Here is a 16,250-nt window from a genome sequence, read left to right as displayed (position 1 = left end):
AACTAGGTGAGTACACACACACACACACACACACACACACACACACACACACACACACACACACACGAGAGAGACGGCGAGACGCTGCAAGCAGCATGACTGGAGATGACCCGTGACCACAACGACATCATTCACGGGTCCAATGGATGATAACCACCGCAGATAGCAATTGGGTAGTTGTTTACCCAGGTGGCGGCCTCCACTTGACCATCAACAGACAGATTACTGTGGACCCGGACACCCGCCGCCGCTCTCCTTATAATAAATGTCCACGCCGCTGCATATCATCCACTTCACATGTCTATAAATGGCCGTTTCCTTCACATGCACAGACATGGGACAGACAGCCAGAGACAGAGCCAGAAAGACAGACGGACAGACCCCTCACAGCATGACCAAGGCCACCCCCACCCCCTCCTCACAGCACGACCAAGGCCACCCCCACCCCCTCCTCACAGCATGACCAAGGCCACCCCCACCCCCTCCTCACAGCACGACCAAGGCCACCCCCACCCCCTCCTCACAGCACGACCAAGGCCACCCCCACCCCCTCCTCACAGCATGACCAAGGCCACCCCCACCCCCTCCTCACAGCATGACCAAGGCCACCCCCACCCCCTCCTCACAGCATGACCAAGGCCACCCCCACCCCCTCCTCACAGCATGACCAAGGCCACCCCCACCCCCTCCTCACAGCATGACCAAGGCCACCCCCTCCCCATCACAGCACGACCAAGGTCGCCCCCCCCCATCATAGCACGACCATGGCCGCCCCCCCATCACAGCACGACCATGGCCGCCCCCCCCCATCACAGCACGACCATGGCCGCCCACCACAGCACGACCATGGCCGCCGCCGCCGCCCCCCTCACAGCACGTACATTTGGGGGTGTACATTAAATTAACCACAGTGCCGTACTGGATGGACAAGTAATAGATAATGCACAAAACAGTACTGGAAGTACTCTGTGCAAGACCAACTGAACCATTGGACTATAAACCACAATAGTAGCGCGGAAGCAATAAAATTAATTAATTAGTACACCACGAGTCAAAGATTAAAGGTTTCATCAGGGGAAAGCGCCAAACCATTACGTTTATACAACACTTGGAAGGGATCAGGAATTTCCGATGGGACGAAGGGAAGGAATGGTGCACTTGGACGGTCGGGGATTGAACACCGACCTGCAAGAGGCGAGACCGTCACTAAGCCGTTCAGCCCAAGTGGTTGGGCAGCATCAGGGACCTCGACAAATTCTCAAGATTCTAAAGGAGGCAGCAAATCCGATTCTCTTACCGAACGGACTAACATTTGACACAATCTTAAACGTAAAATTTGTGGCGGTATAGGAAAATTAAAAACTACTTCATTATTGACGATCTGGGACTAGAGAATACTGGACTCTGGCAGGTTGTGTGGGTTAGATTGTTTATGACTTAACTGCTAAACCACTACATTTTTTTACGCCGGATAAATAGAGAACGTGCTAAGCTACCAACAATTTAGGCCCTATGTGTAGGATCAGTTAACGTGTTGAAACAATTAGCTATAATAATCTTAAAACAAATTATGAAAATGTAAATTATATAGTTTTGCATGTAAATGGACGCAGGTAGCTGGGATCGAACCCTTGGCAGCTGCACCGGGGCTGGCCGTAGCCCGCGCCGCCGCGAGGTCTAGCATCGTGCCGATACAATTAAATACAAAATAAAATACAGCGAGTGACTGTAGCACCAATTGAGAGTGGCTGTGGACAATTTGGTTGTTTGCGGACAAAATGTGGAACGCTTCACGATTTTGCGTGTCATCCTTGCGCAGGGGCCATGCTAATCTTCTCTGTATCGTTCCAATTTTAGTATATGTACTGCCGAAGCGAGTACATGGTCGGATGGCTGGTAGCCGGTCTGGACCTACCGCTGTACAGCGGGTTGTCTCTCACTGTCCACGTTGTTGTTGTTATATATTCAGCTACTCGGAACAGGTTCCAAGCAGCACGGGCTATGGTGAGCCCGTAACTTACTTGGCACAGGAGCGGTGTGACAGTCCAGGTATTTTAACAGCTTATTATCCCCCACATTGCACCGCTCCTGTGCCAAGTTACGGGCTCGCCATAGCCCGTGCTGCTTGGAACTTGTTCCGAGTAGCTGAATATATAACAACAACAACGTGGACGGTGAGAGACAACCCGCTGTACAGCGGTAGGTCCAGACCGGCTACCAGCCATCCGACCATGTACTCGCTTCGGCAGTACATATACTAAAATTGGAACGATACAGAGAAGATTAGCATGGCCCCTGCGCAAGGATGACACGCAAAATCGTGAAGCGTTCCACATTTTGTCCGCACAACAACCAAATTGTCCAGCCACTCTCAATTGGTGCTACAGTCACTCGCTGTATTTTATTTTGTATTTAATGGTATCGGCATGATGCTAGACCTCGCGGCGGCGCGGGCTACGGCCAGCCCCCGGTGCAGCTGCCTAGGGTTCGATCCCAGCTACCTGCGTCCATTCTACAAAAACTGTTTACTATTTTACAAGCAAAGATATTTAAAGTATAGGTAATGAAGAAAACTATCTGAAAAGCGCCAAACCATTTACAACCATATAGGACTGCGAAGGGATCAGGATAAGGATTTGGGATGGGGCCGGGGGGGGGGGGGGGGGGGGATAGTGCCCAACCACTTGGCCGGTCGGGGATTGAACCCTTCGCTCTACGGTCCAGCCCAAGTTGTTGGGCATCAAGCACATCGCAATTCGCATATTTTTGGCATTATTAAACTATAGTATTCCATACTATACTTCATGGCCCCTTTATAGCCCAGTTCATCCAGATACCAATTCAATTTCTTTATTAGACCAAGAATTATAAGACTCGTCTAGGTGTGACGTCACATGCGCCTCTACCACATTAAAATTTACAAATTTATTCATAAATGTTTGTACGTTTATAGCTGGTTAGTTCACACACATTTACAGTATCCAAGAGGCTACAGACAAGGATTAGCACCCAGTCAATCCTCCCCGCCCGGGATACGAACCCAGGCCAAATGCTGAGCGTAATCTATTATCACTAGCAATTTTTAATTATAAAAATAGCAATGCTATCGGATGTATCAAACTGTAACACAGTTTTTAAATTAAAATGTATTTGATGATATCAAATTGTGGGCGAAAACTACGTCGGTTTAATATACATTAGTTTGCCTCTCGAGCAAAAGAGCGCTGAACGTTCTTCAACTCTCACACCAGATCTACTCTAGGCTTCACGGGGGGACCCGCGGAATTACTAATACCCAAAGAATATATATATATATATATATCCCCCTACACTTCCCCCACTCTGTTTTTGTCTCCCTTTGGGGCTCTCCACAATCGCCCGGGGCTCGCCACAATCACCCGGGACTCGCCACAATCACCCGGGACTCGCCACAATCACCCGGGACTCGCCACAATCACCCGGGACTCGCCACAATCACCCGGGACTCGCCACAATCACCCGGGACTCGCCACAATCACCCGGGACTCGCCACAATCACCCGGGACTCGCCACAATCATCCACGCAATCACTCTGGCATGTTTCAGGAGGCACTAACAACTAAATATTTATCGACCAATAAACAGCGTATAATTGCAAAAGACGCAAAATACATTTTAATTTTCGAAAAAAAGGTTCTCTTGGATACAAATATACAGAGATTCGGAATGGAAAATAACTGAGCAGCAAAGTTGTAGAATCTGTGATGGAGAGTAATGGACACCGCCTTGACCACTATCTACGAGAATGTGAACATCTGTTAAGAGATTAGAAATATGTGCAGAATAATAATCCCTACACTGAGTTAGGAAAATACTGTCATATATATAGATACCGTTCTTAAAAGATCCCCCCCCCCCCATTTTGCACCCGCAAGATAACGTAAGATTTTAAGGGTTGACAAATGTTAATGTTCTTGTTTGAGAAGCTGTTCACTCGAGACAGTTAAACCAAGTCCCAGCTATGTCTGGGCACAAGTGACAGGATTGTAAATAAGTAACAAACAGGATTGTAAAAGATTGTAAACGTCTATGGTAGAAGTGCTATATAGTTGTAATGGCTTGGCGCTTTACCCCTGATAGTTCTCCTCTCCCCCACCCAGATATGGGGCCAGACTGAACAAAATACATGTATATTTCCCCCCTTCCACTTTAACGCACGTGTCATCCATGATACATGGCTGCTTTTCTTCCCCGTATCGTCGTGCCAAAGACACGTGGCCTATAAAAAAAAAGGGGGGAGGGGTTTGGGGTGAGGGGGGGGGGGGGTGGAATGGTTGGTGAATATATATATATGGGCTTCAACGTCACATACTCCCGAGCACTAGACGAGGTTTACTTACACACAATCAACAATTTAGAAGAAAATTAAAACAATCATCGCCAAGATATTTACTTCTAAACCACAAAATTCTATTTCCCCCCCCCCCCCAATTAATTAATTGTAAACGTTGCAGAAAAGCAAACTTGATTTTCACATCAACGTGACAGCTTGTAAAATTGTAATTTACGCAATGTCTAGTCCTCCAACACAGACACGGAGTCTTACGATGTCGTACAATGTAATTCACCACAACAGGTGCATAATGGCGCCACTCGTACTGGCATAGCGGTTTATTTTTCATAATAACCTTATGAAGTATTTCCTCGTACTTGTTTTCTATGTGTCCTGTTTCATGTGTGTTTACCACATTTACATGAGGCCTAGTAGCCTACAATTTGTCCATGACTAGGGGGGAGGGAGGGGGGGCAGTCACAATCATCACTTAACCTACAATCAATTTTTCCTGTCAACACAAGCCTAATTATTCTTAGATTTTCACAAATGTTATGTTTGCGTTTTCAAGTATTTCCAAAAAAATAGTTTACAAACGCACAAACGGCCATAATCTTAAAAGTATCTTAAAGACTTCGCCTGTCACTATATACTCATACTGAAGTCACGCGTAATATTAACTCTTAGATGTTAAGTTAAACATTTAAGACGCCTGGATGTTAGTCAGTATAGTGGACTTCGCTTATGTGAAGCGCTTGTGTTACCCACTTAACACGTGCAGAACCTATATTAATGACGGTGTTATTCTTGTGTAATAGTACAGTGGCGAGAGGAGTGAGTGTCCTAGTCAGTAGCCTAGCAGGCTGGCACCACCCGATCACATTCACTATACTACTAATACTACCCTGGCACCCTGCACCCAGCCAACCACGATGCCATTCACCCTCCTCACCCCCCCTTTCCCTTGGCGAGCGTACACACGCGCGCGCGTAACACACTAACACACACACACACTAACACACACACACTAACACACACACACTAACACACACACACACTAACACACACTAACACACACACACACACACACACACACACTAACACACACTAACACACACACACACTAACACACACACACACTAAAACACACACACACACTAAAACACACACACACACTAAAACACACACACTCTTTTACACCCCCCCCCCCACACACACACACTTAACACAACCCCCCCACACACACTTAACACAACCCACACACACACTTAACACTTAACACACGGGACTCCTTTTACAAACAAGCGCTGGAGGAGCCGTGTTACTGGGTGCTCAGACTACCACCACCACTGTCCCTACTGCTGCTGCCTCTCGCCTTCCATCATGCTGCTCTTGGTGCTCCTTATCCTGTCTACTGCCATCCTGCTCCTCTCCCTCTCATCCTGCTCCTCTCCACCTCATCCTCCGCCCAATAGAAAGAAAACCAATTTTTATCATCCTCCATCAGAACCCTTAACAAAACTGCACCCGACCAGTCAAAATTTAGTACAGGGAAATAAGTCCAGGTAACAACACCTGGCCTGGTAAATAAGTCCAGGTAACACCTGGCCTTATGTAGGTAAATCAAGTCCAGGTAAATTCCTAAATCCACGTAAATCCAACATCCTCGAAAACCGAACGTATTATTTACCTACTATTGCTTGAACAAACAAAAGGTGAACTTTTTCATAAAAAAAACAGCCAAAAAGTTGTTGAACTATAAATCAAACTTATCCTTGGACTAATATACCCCAAGGATAAGGTTTATCCTCGTTTAGCCTTTAATCATTAGTATTTTTGCACACGAGGCGGCAGAAGCTTTACTCCTGTAGCGTTAAATACAGCAGTCAATACCCCCCCCTCCCCCATTACAGAAGTCATGATCTGCAAATCAATTTCTTTCAACACAGTTAATCCATTCACTTAGAATTTGGTTGGTGCAGCAACAGCCATGCTTCGAGTAGAACCAGGGGTTCGAGCCCTGGTGGTATGGGTGTGGTTGGCCAGTGTTCGGTCCCTTTGTTCAGGGGCCAGATTCACGAAGCAGTTACGCAAGTACTTACGAACGTGTCCATCTTTCCTCAATCTTTGACGGCTTTGGTTACATTTATTACACAGTTTACAAGCATGAAAACTTGCCAATCAACTGTTGTTATTGTTATAAACAGCCTCCTGGTGCTTCCGAGCTCATTAACTGTTTAATAATTGTAAACAAAGCCGCCAAAGATTGAGAAAAGATGTACAGGTTCGTAAGTACTTGCGTAACTGCTTCGTGAATCTAGCCCCTGGTATCCTCTCCACTGTAAAGGTGACTGTATAGTATGTCGTCTTACCCCTTCTAAAGAGCTATATAATATCATACTGTCTTATCTGTCTCCTGATACCTGCTTAATCTTAACTCATACAATGTCCCACGATAAGGTGTTTTAGTTAGTAGGGTCAAACACAGTCTGCCCACCTTACGTCACATATCATTAAGGATCATTAACCTTAGGAATATCTCAAGTCTGTTATTCCAACTTTCGTCATTTAACCCACCAGTGTGTAAAGCCTAGCTATGTTAAATTATTCTACTACTTGGTTACCTTGAGGTGCTTCCGGGGCTTAGCGTCCCCGCGGCCCGGTCGTCGACCAGGCCTCCTGGTTGCTGGACTGATCAACCAGGCTGTAAGACGCGGCTGCTCGCAGCCTGACGTATGAGTCACAGCCTGGTTGATCAGGTAACTAGCTCAGTGATGCAACTTAGCTAAACGAATTTGTTGTTGTTCCCGAACCTTTATGAGCAGATTGGGTGGCTGAATTCCTGGGAAAAACTATTAAGAGTAAATAGAAATAACTAGGCTACGACGCCAACCCTGATACAAGAAGTTTGAACGCGGTCGTTCCAATTTTATTTCCTTACAAAACAAAACTGACATTACATACACGTATAATATTAAAAAAAAACTAGCGTTAATATTTGTTATACAAAGAGATAAAACAAATGTAAAGTTATTATTGCAAATATATTTACCGTTCTCCGAGGCTATGGCCTAAACTGTGTCGGCAAATATATTCGCACTTCCTCCGTCACTATGTAATGATGTGTGAAAATGATGCGTGAATTCAGAAAGAGCTCTTTAACAAATATTCAATAAATGTGAATATAACATTCAATAAATGTCCAAGAAATTTTGACCAAACACGTGTGGCCAAAACATATTAAACATAACATTGTCAAACATATTTTGACCAAATTGTGGATTGTAAATGTGGGCGATTGTAACCTTTCCACCGGTGCCCACTGGATGAGGAGGGGGTGTGGGGGTATGGGGGGGGGGATGCAGGAACAACATGAACTATGGCACTGGCTCTCCACAGCTTTGATACCATACTTGTGGTCTCAAATGCGTCACGGGCTGCTTCCTGGGGGTGGAGGCCTGGTCGAGGACCGGGCCGCGGGGACACTAGAAAAAGCCCCGAAATCATCTCAAGATAACCCTCAAGATTCAATACCATTGATAATGTAACAAGTTACGTTCTTATGTTATAACTCGCTTATCAAGACTTAACTTGTTTAGCTAAATTCATTTTGGGGTCAGTCCCTGAGCCCATAAATTATGGGGCTCTAACCCTTTCCACTACCGCAAAGGGATGGGTATGGGGGGTCCACTGTCGCTCACGGGATGGGTATGGGAGTCCACTGTCGCTCACGGGATGGGTATGGGGGGTCCACTGTCGCTCACGGGATGGGTATGGGGGGGTCCACTGTCGCTCACGGGATGGGTATGGGAGTCCACTGTCGCTCACGGGATGGATGAGTATGGGGGTCCACTGTCGCTCACGGGATGAGTATGGGGGTCCACTGTAGCTCACGGGATGGATATGGGGGTCCACTGTCGCTCACGGGATGGGTATGGGGGGTCCACTGTCGCTCACGGGATGGGTATGGGAGTCCACTGTCGCTCACGGGATGGATGAGTATGGGGGTCCACTGTCGCTCACGGGATGAGTATGGGGGTCCACTGTCGCTCACGGGATGGGTATGGGGGGTCCACTGTCGCTCACGGGATGGGTATGGGGGGGTCCACTGTCGCTCAAGGGATGGGTATGGGGGTCCACTGTCGCTCACGGGATGGGTATGGGGGTCCACTGTCGCTCACGGGATGGGTATGGGGGTCCACTGTCGCTCACGGGATGGAGTATGGGGGGTCCACTGTCGCTCACGGGATGAGTATGGGGGGTCCACTGTCGCTCACGGGATGGGTATGGGGGTCCACTGTCGCTCACGGGATGGGTATGGGGGTCCACTGTCGCTCACGGGATGGGTATGGGGGGGTCCACTGTCGCTCACGGAGATGGGTATGGGGGGGTCACTGTCGCTCACGGATGGGTATGGGGGGTCCACTGTCGCTCACGGGATGGGTATGGGGGTCCACTGTCGCTCACGGGATGGGTATGGGGGGTCCACTGTCGCTCACGGGATGGGTATGGGGGTCCACTGTCGCTCACGGGATGGGTATGGGGGGGTCCACTGTCGCTCACGGGATGGGTATGGGGGGTCCACTGTCGCTCACGGGATGGGTATGGGGGGTCCACTGTCGCTCACGGGATGGGTATGGGGGGTCCACTGTCGCTCACGGGATGGGTATGGGGGGGTCCACTGTCGCTCACGGGATGGGTATGGGGGTCCACTGTCGCTCACGGGATGGGTATGGGGGGTCCACTGTCCCTCACGGGATGAGTATGGGGGTCCACTGTCGCTCACGGGATGGGTATGGCGGGGTCCACTGTCGCTCACGGGATGGGTATGGGGGGGGTCCACTGTCGCTCACGGGATGGGTATGGGGGGGTCCACTGTCGCTCACGGGATGGGTATGGGGGGGTCCACTGTCGCTCACGGGATGGGTATGGGGGGGTCCACTGTCGCTCACGGGATGGGTATGGGGGGTCCACTGTCGCTCACGGGATGGGTATGGGGGGGTCCACTGTCGCTCACGGGATGGGTATGGGGGGTCCACTGTCGCTCACGGGATGGGTATGGGGGTCCACTATCGTCCACGGGATGGGTATGGGGGTCCACTATCGTCCACGGGATGGGTATGGGGGTCCACTATCGTCCACGGGATGGGTATGGGGGTCCACTATCGTCCACGGGATGGGTATGGGGGTCCACTATCGTCCACGGGATGGGTATGGGGGTCCACTATCGTCCACGGGATGGGTATGGGGGTCCACTATCGTCCACGGGATGGGTATGGGGGTCCACTATCGTCCACGGGATGGGTATGGGGGTCCACTATCGTCCACGGGATGGGTATGGGGGTCCACTATCGTCCACGGGATGAGTATGGGGGTCCACTATCGTCCACGGGATGAGTATGGGGTCCACTATCGTCCACGGGATGGGTATGGGGTGTATAATCAAACTAAACCGAAGCTATGGCTAAAATGGTGTGTGATGGATGCCCTCACATTGTGCACCTGCCCCCTCCCTCCACCCGACAAGTCTCACTCACCAAACATGCCTTGGTGCCTGGGGATGTGGTTATAGGTGTAGCCTGCTGGTGGTGGTACTACTCCTGCACGAGGCGTGGGCGGCGAGGCGTGGTGGTGATGGTACCCGTAGGTCAGGGCCTGCACCTCCTCCCCCTGCCTGGTGCGGTAGTGCACCAGTGAGGGAGCTGTGGTTGTGGTGGCAGGGGTCTGCGGGACTTTCCACACGCCCCCACTACAGGAGGCGGCAGGTATGGGCGTCTCCCAAACGCCCACGTTGAAGGGGGCGGCAGATACAGGCGCCTCCCACACGCCCACGTTGAAGGGGGCGGCAGATACAGGCGCCTCCCACACGCCCATATCGAAGGGGGCGGCCGGCTGGGGCGCCTCGCCCATGCCCACACTACAGGTAACAAGTGGCAGACACGAGCCGCTGCCCACTCCACATTTCGAGAATAACTGACCAACAATATTTGTGCCAGGAGGGGGGGGGGGGACAGGAGTCGACGCCAACACATGGGAACCCGGCGCCATAGACTTTCCCACGCTCCTCAATCTAACCCAACCCAACCATGCACCACCCCCCACCCCCACAACCCCCTAGCCAACCCTCCCAAATCAAAACTACAATCAAAGCGACAGGTACACCTGAACGAGATTTACAAACTACCAAGGCACTAACCTCAAATAACCCTACATTAACACAAAGCGAAACAAAAGCTACGCGACCCATCCACAGCACCAATTCAATTACACCGTTTAATCGTGAAACCAAGGTCATTTAAATGGAACTTGACACTCCCAACATCAACCAAAATGCCTTCCAGTATCTCTACTACGTCCGGAGATCACGAAATCCTCCAGGAAAGCGAGGAGAATATAGGCGGAAGGAGAATACAGGAAGGTAGCGGCCAGACTCCCTGGCGCCCACAGCGGCCCCCCCTACTGGCCGCTGTGGGCGGCCAGTAGGGGGGGCCGCTGTATATATGTATATATATATGTATATATATATATATATATATATATATATATATATATATATATATATATATATATATATATATATATATATATATATATATATATATAATTTATATTCAAAGCCACGTAAAAAAGAATGCTAAAAAAAGTTTGTCCACAAATATATTTATATGAATAAATATAGATTAAACCCTTTCATTGATGTAAAATATCCAAGACACGCATCGTAAGGCAAAAAAGTTATACCTCAATTCTACCTTTCAAAAACCATTTTGCAAACTGAATAACCCAATAAATAAAAAATCCCTATAAATAAATAAAACTAAAATTAAACCCTATAAATAGGAATGAATAACCCTATTTTCTGTCCCTAGCGACACAATGTAATCAGGATGGAGTAACGATATTTTGCATATCCTTTAATTGTCAGCAGTAAAAACCCAACGGCACTACGGGCTCACCATAGCCCGTGCTACTTGGAAATTTGTTCCAGGTAGCGAATCTTTAACAACAGCAGTAAAAACCACATTACATAAATTGACGTCTACACACTTACTAGACCAACATTGTTCAATACTGATTTCGATGATCAAATCTCAAATAATGACATTTTAATCATTAAACGTCAGCGCAATTACCCCATTATTTTTTATAGTCATTTCATAGTCAAAAAGTAATTAATTACCATAATTACACACTTATTTACATCAAATTGCTCAAGTCAAAGTAGTGACTGCGCGGCAGTGGGTTCAAACACCTAGATACTCAACACGGAACAAAATAAACGGACTATATTGTATATATAAATATAAATTATTTAACTACACCTTCCATAGAATTTATACATTACTTTTGCAGTTTAATTCAATGCTCTCAGAGCCCAACAAATGTCCCGTTTTCTATTCGTGGGTCCTCTGTTAGGCTAGACTCTGGCAAATTAGGACACTATTTTAGTGACACCGTTCTAGAGAACGCGGTGATGGGGGGACACCTTGTCAACCCGTTCTCTTCATTTGACGCTCTGTACTAAATCGAAGGCTACCAAAAACTTATAACATGAACCCAAGTAACCCACAGTTCGAGGCACTGAAAACGTTTGATATTGGTCTTCCCCATTCATAGGGCAAGGCAAGGCGAAAATGCCAGAATAAGGCTAGCCTGGAGAGCCACCTAACCCCCCCCCCCCCCCAGCGAAGCCTGAGCCCACCCGTTACCCTAGGCCTAGAGGTATAGGCCCAGAAGCACGCTAGATGTACTACACGTGTAACAGTACTCACCCTTTTTGTTTCTGGCGCCCACTTTCAGGAACTTGGGGTATTTAATCTCAGTCTTGGTGTCTTCCATTATCTGAAGTGGAGAGAAGGTTTATGTTAGATCAAAACCCAATTCGAGAGGGGGTAGAGGCTGGGGTTAGTGGGGGGAGGGCTGACTGGAGCAAGAGGGGGCAGGGGCTAGGAGGGGGCTAAGAAGGGGACAGGGGTTAGGAGGGGGCTAAGAAGGGGACAGGGGTTAGGAGGGGGCTAAGAAGGGGACAGGGGTTAGGAGGGGGCTAAGAAGGGGACAGGGGTTAGGAGGGAGGTAAGAAGGGGCAGGGGTTAAGGGGGGGGCTAAGAGGGGCAGGGGTTAGAAGGGGGCTGACTGAAGCAAGATAGGCTCCAGTTAATATTCAGAACAAATCAGTATTTAATACTGACCACTTCAGTACACAAACAAGAATCTTATGTTTGCCAATTTAAAATAAAACAGTCAAAACCGTATAATATTTAGTAATTCCCGTTGTCGGGGGACAAAGCCTGTCTACATAAATACACACACACACACACACACACACACACACACACACACACACACACACACAGTTAGGCTATATTAGAACAAATACACACCCACACAGTTAGGCTATATTAGAACACGACACACACACACACACACACACACAGAGTTAGGCTATATTAGAACAAATACAGAGTTAGGCTGTATTAGAAGAGCGTGTCGATTATCATGTTGGTATTATTGTCAAGTATTGTATTACACCAAAATGTTAACACAACGCACCAGTTTTGAAAACTGTTAGATGGAGAGATTCTACACTATGAAAGCTGGCTAATTATCGCACCTATTTGTTCGCGACGGTAAAATACATCTAATTTAAGCGCTAGACGCAATACGACATGCATAGGAAAAACCTCCGCTGCCGACGGCCCCGCCCCCCATCTAATTTAAGCGCTAGACGCAATACGACATGCATAGGAAAAACCTCCGCTGCCGACGGCCCCGCCCCCAGACAAACCAAACAGGCCCTACTCTTCCCCCCCCAATAAACCACACCGCCGCCAACTACCCCCCCCCCTCCCCACAAAAACTACACCGCCGCCGCCAACTACCCCCTCCCCCCCACAAAAACTACACCGCCGCCGCCAACTACCCCCTCCCCCCACAAAAACTACACCGCCGCCGCCAACTACCCCCTCCCCCCCACAAAAACTACACCGCCGCCGCCGCCAACTACCCCCTCCCGCCAACTACCCCCTCCTTCCACAAAAACTACACCGCCGCCAACTACCCCCTCCCCCCCACAAAAACTACACCGCCGCCGCCAACTACCCCCTCCCCCCCACAAAAACTACACCGCCGCCGCCGCCAACTACCCCCTCCCCCCCACAAAAACTACACCGCCGCCGCCAACTACCCCCTCCCCCCCACAAAAACTACACCGCCGCCAACTACCCCCTCCCCCCCACAAAAACTACACCGCCGCCAACTACCCCCTCCCCCACAAACCCCACCAACGACCCCCCCCCCCTAGAAAACCCACACCGCCGCCAACGTTTCCTTCCACAGACAAATCCCGCCGTCGCCCCAAAATATCCAAAACAAAAACAATGGAGCCCTACTTTGTCGAGATCGAAGTTATCGAAGGCTTCGAAGTGAAGGGTCTGCTTGTCCTTAGCGAAGTCGGGCTCAAATCCCATCTTGACTGTGGCGTCGCTCTCCGACGGGTGGGAGAAGTAGCTCAACTTCTTCCACTCATCAACACAGCCAGTTTTCCTGTAACAATCTGTGTTCTTTAAAAGGTCTTCACTCCTGTAGTTGCTGCTGAAATTAGCAGCGGTATTGCTAGCGGGAGCACCGCTAGCAACTTCGCCGCCACTAGGGGTGGTAGCGTTCAGTTTTTCCAATCTCGCGAAGACCCAGGTAGCAAGAATTTCTTCTCTGTGTACTCGATAAGCTTCGAGGGGTTGCAGGTTGCAGTAAGGTCCTCCGTTAACAGTGGAGCCCCCGTGCGTAGAGTCACGTCTCTCCGTCTCTACGAGTTCAGGTAAGCTGCTCTCAAGCTGGTAGTTCTCGTTACCACAAGCTGAATCCCGACCAAAAACATGTTCTGTCATGTCGCTCCACTGAGGAATTTTGTCTTTGATCTCTACTTTATCAGAATGAAAATCGGCCACGTCGCTCCATTGAGTAAGTGCTTCTTGTCGATTGGCCACGTCGCTCCACTGAGAAAGTAGTGCTTGTCGATCGGCCACGTCGCTCCACTGAAGCGCTTTTTGTCGATCTGCCACGTCACTCCACTGAGAAAGTGCTTCTTGTCGATCGGCCACGTCGCTCCACTGAGAAAGTGCTTCTTGTCGATCGGCCACGTCGCTCCACTGAGAAAGTGCTTCTTGTCCGATCGGCCACGTCGCTCCACTGAGAAAGGCTTCTTGTCGATCGGCCACGTCGCTCCACTGAGAAAGTGCTTCTTGTCGATCGGCCACGTCGCTCCACTGAGAAAGTGCTTCTTGTCGATCGGCCACGTCGCTCCACTGAGAAAGTGCTTCTTGTCGATCGGCCACGTCGCTCCACTGAGAAAGTGCTTCTTGTCGATCGGCCACGTCGCTCCACTGAGAAAGTGCTTCTTGTCGATCGGCCACGTCGCTCCACTGAGAAAGTGCTTCTTGTCGATCGGCCACGTCGCTCCACTGAGAAAGTGCTTCTTGTCGATCGGCCACGTCGCTCCACTGAGAAAGTGCTTCTTGTCGATCGGCCACGTCGCTCCACTGAGAAAGTGCTTCTTGTCGATCGGCCACGTCGCTCCACTGAGAAAGTGCTTCTTGTCGATCGGCCACGTCGCTCCACTGAGAAAGTGCTTCTTGTCGATCGGCCACGTCGCTCCACTGAGAAAGTGCTTCTTGTCGATCGGCCACGTCGCTCCACTGAAGTGTGTTCCCGAGGATATCACTGACCGTTCCTTGACCAAGATCCGCAGATTTGCAGAGCTGGGCGAGGCCGCTGGTGGAGGCCAGCTCGCAAAGCGGGCCACAGCTGGGCCCTCCGAATTCAATCATGGATGCACTCGCTGGAACCGAACCCTTGAACACTACTGAGGCACAGATGGAGTTTGGGTCAACACTGACCTGGCATCATCCGAAACGCCCAACGCCTTCCCCCCTCTCCCCTTCCTCTTCCCCCCCCCCCCCGCGTCCTCCTCCTCAGCCGTGTCTTTTGACACTCGGCTCCTCACACCCCCCCTCCTCCCTGAACCCTAAGTCATACCCCGCCACACCCTTACACCTCCCCATTTACTATGAAAAGTCCTAGAAATTCCTTAATGCTTTATCAGATTTAACTCAAACTTCGTCAATTCCCAACCAGTAAACGTTAAAACCTCATTTAGAAATAAAACATGAACACAAAATGTTGTCTCGTGAGGCGACTGTCCAATAGAGTCCACAGGAGCCTAGCGCCGATTGGCCGGCCGGCTGGACATGGCCAGAACCGCCCCGAAAGACAAAAATGGTTTCTTCAACAGCAAGAACTATTTACGGCAATATATTAACAATGAACCAAGCACCAGGAACAAGAGACCAAGTGTTGTTCGTAATTCCAGTTTTGGAGAGATGATAAACAGTTTCTCATGAAACTATACTAATACCTGTGGGTGGAATTGTTGCCGGGTGTTAGAACTGTAGCCACTTGTGCTAAAATAACTTTGTCTACTGGAATGATGAGGAATGGCTTCCCGGTGGGAGTTAGGGAATTGTTGTGGAACTACTGATCCTCCTCGGGGAGGGTCAGTACTTCCACCTGGGGGAGGGGAGGGGGAGAGAACAGCCACACGAACGTAACATGTATATACATACATGTGTGAAAATCACGAAAATTAACACATGAAAATACACACACAGTGTGTGTGTGTATGTATATATATATATATATATATATATATATTATATATATAAAATCATCCCACTGAACTAAGTTCCGTTCTGAACCAATAAGCAGCTATTGGTACTGGTAATGGCTCGAAAGGGCCTACATTTACGGGCTATTCATGCCCGTGCTACTTTTAGGGGTGGCTTAATCTTTATCAATCTGAATCCATCCTTCTGAAGGTGTATTACTAAATACGAAAGTACTGACCGTACACACACACACCACGCATCCACCACACAAAAACAAA

General features: G+C 49.1%; 1 protein-coding gene and 2 non-coding genes across 12 annotated transcripts in view; 1 reads left to right on the top strand and 2 right to left on the bottom strand.

Annotated features, from left to right (window-relative positions):
- The window catches only part of LOC123770030 (protein bicaudal C), a 79,898-nt gene that overhangs the window by 47,734 nt on the left and 15,914 nt on the right, over window positions 1-16,250 (bottom strand). For 5 of the 10 annotated variants that reach the window (XM_045761598.2, XM_045761599.2, XM_069301416.1 and 2 more), the window contains exon 3: window positions 12,085-12,154. In XM_045761598.2, coding sequence (XP_045617554.1) covers window positions 12,085-12,154 — 70 coding nt within the window. Of the gene's footprint in view, window positions 1-9,849; window positions 10,254-12,084; window positions 12,155-16,250 lie in introns of those variants that run through there. The other 5 variants (XM_069301414.1, XM_069301417.1, XM_069301411.1 and 2 more) reach the window with 4 other exon arrangements.
- LOC123770223 (U6 spliceosomal RNA) lies at window positions 1,775-1,881 on the bottom strand. Its single transcript, XR_006774312.1, has one exon. It is a non-coding gene; the product is annotated as a U6 spliceosomal RNA (small nuclear RNA).
- Window positions 2,234-2,340, top strand: LOC123770222 (U6 spliceosomal RNA). The gene has a single exon (XR_006774311.1). It is a non-coding gene; the product is annotated as a U6 spliceosomal RNA (small nuclear RNA).

The sequence above is a fragment of the Procambarus clarkii genome, chromosome 45 (genome assembly GCF_040958095.1).
Source record: "Procambarus clarkii isolate CNS0578487 chromosome 45, FALCON_Pclarkii_2.0, whole genome shotgun sequence".
Lineage (NCBI taxonomy): Eukaryota > Metazoa > Arthropoda > Malacostraca > Decapoda > Cambaridae > Procambarus > Procambarus clarkii.
Note: the sequence above shows the minus strand (reverse complement) of the source record. Positions and strands in the feature narration are given on the sequence as shown.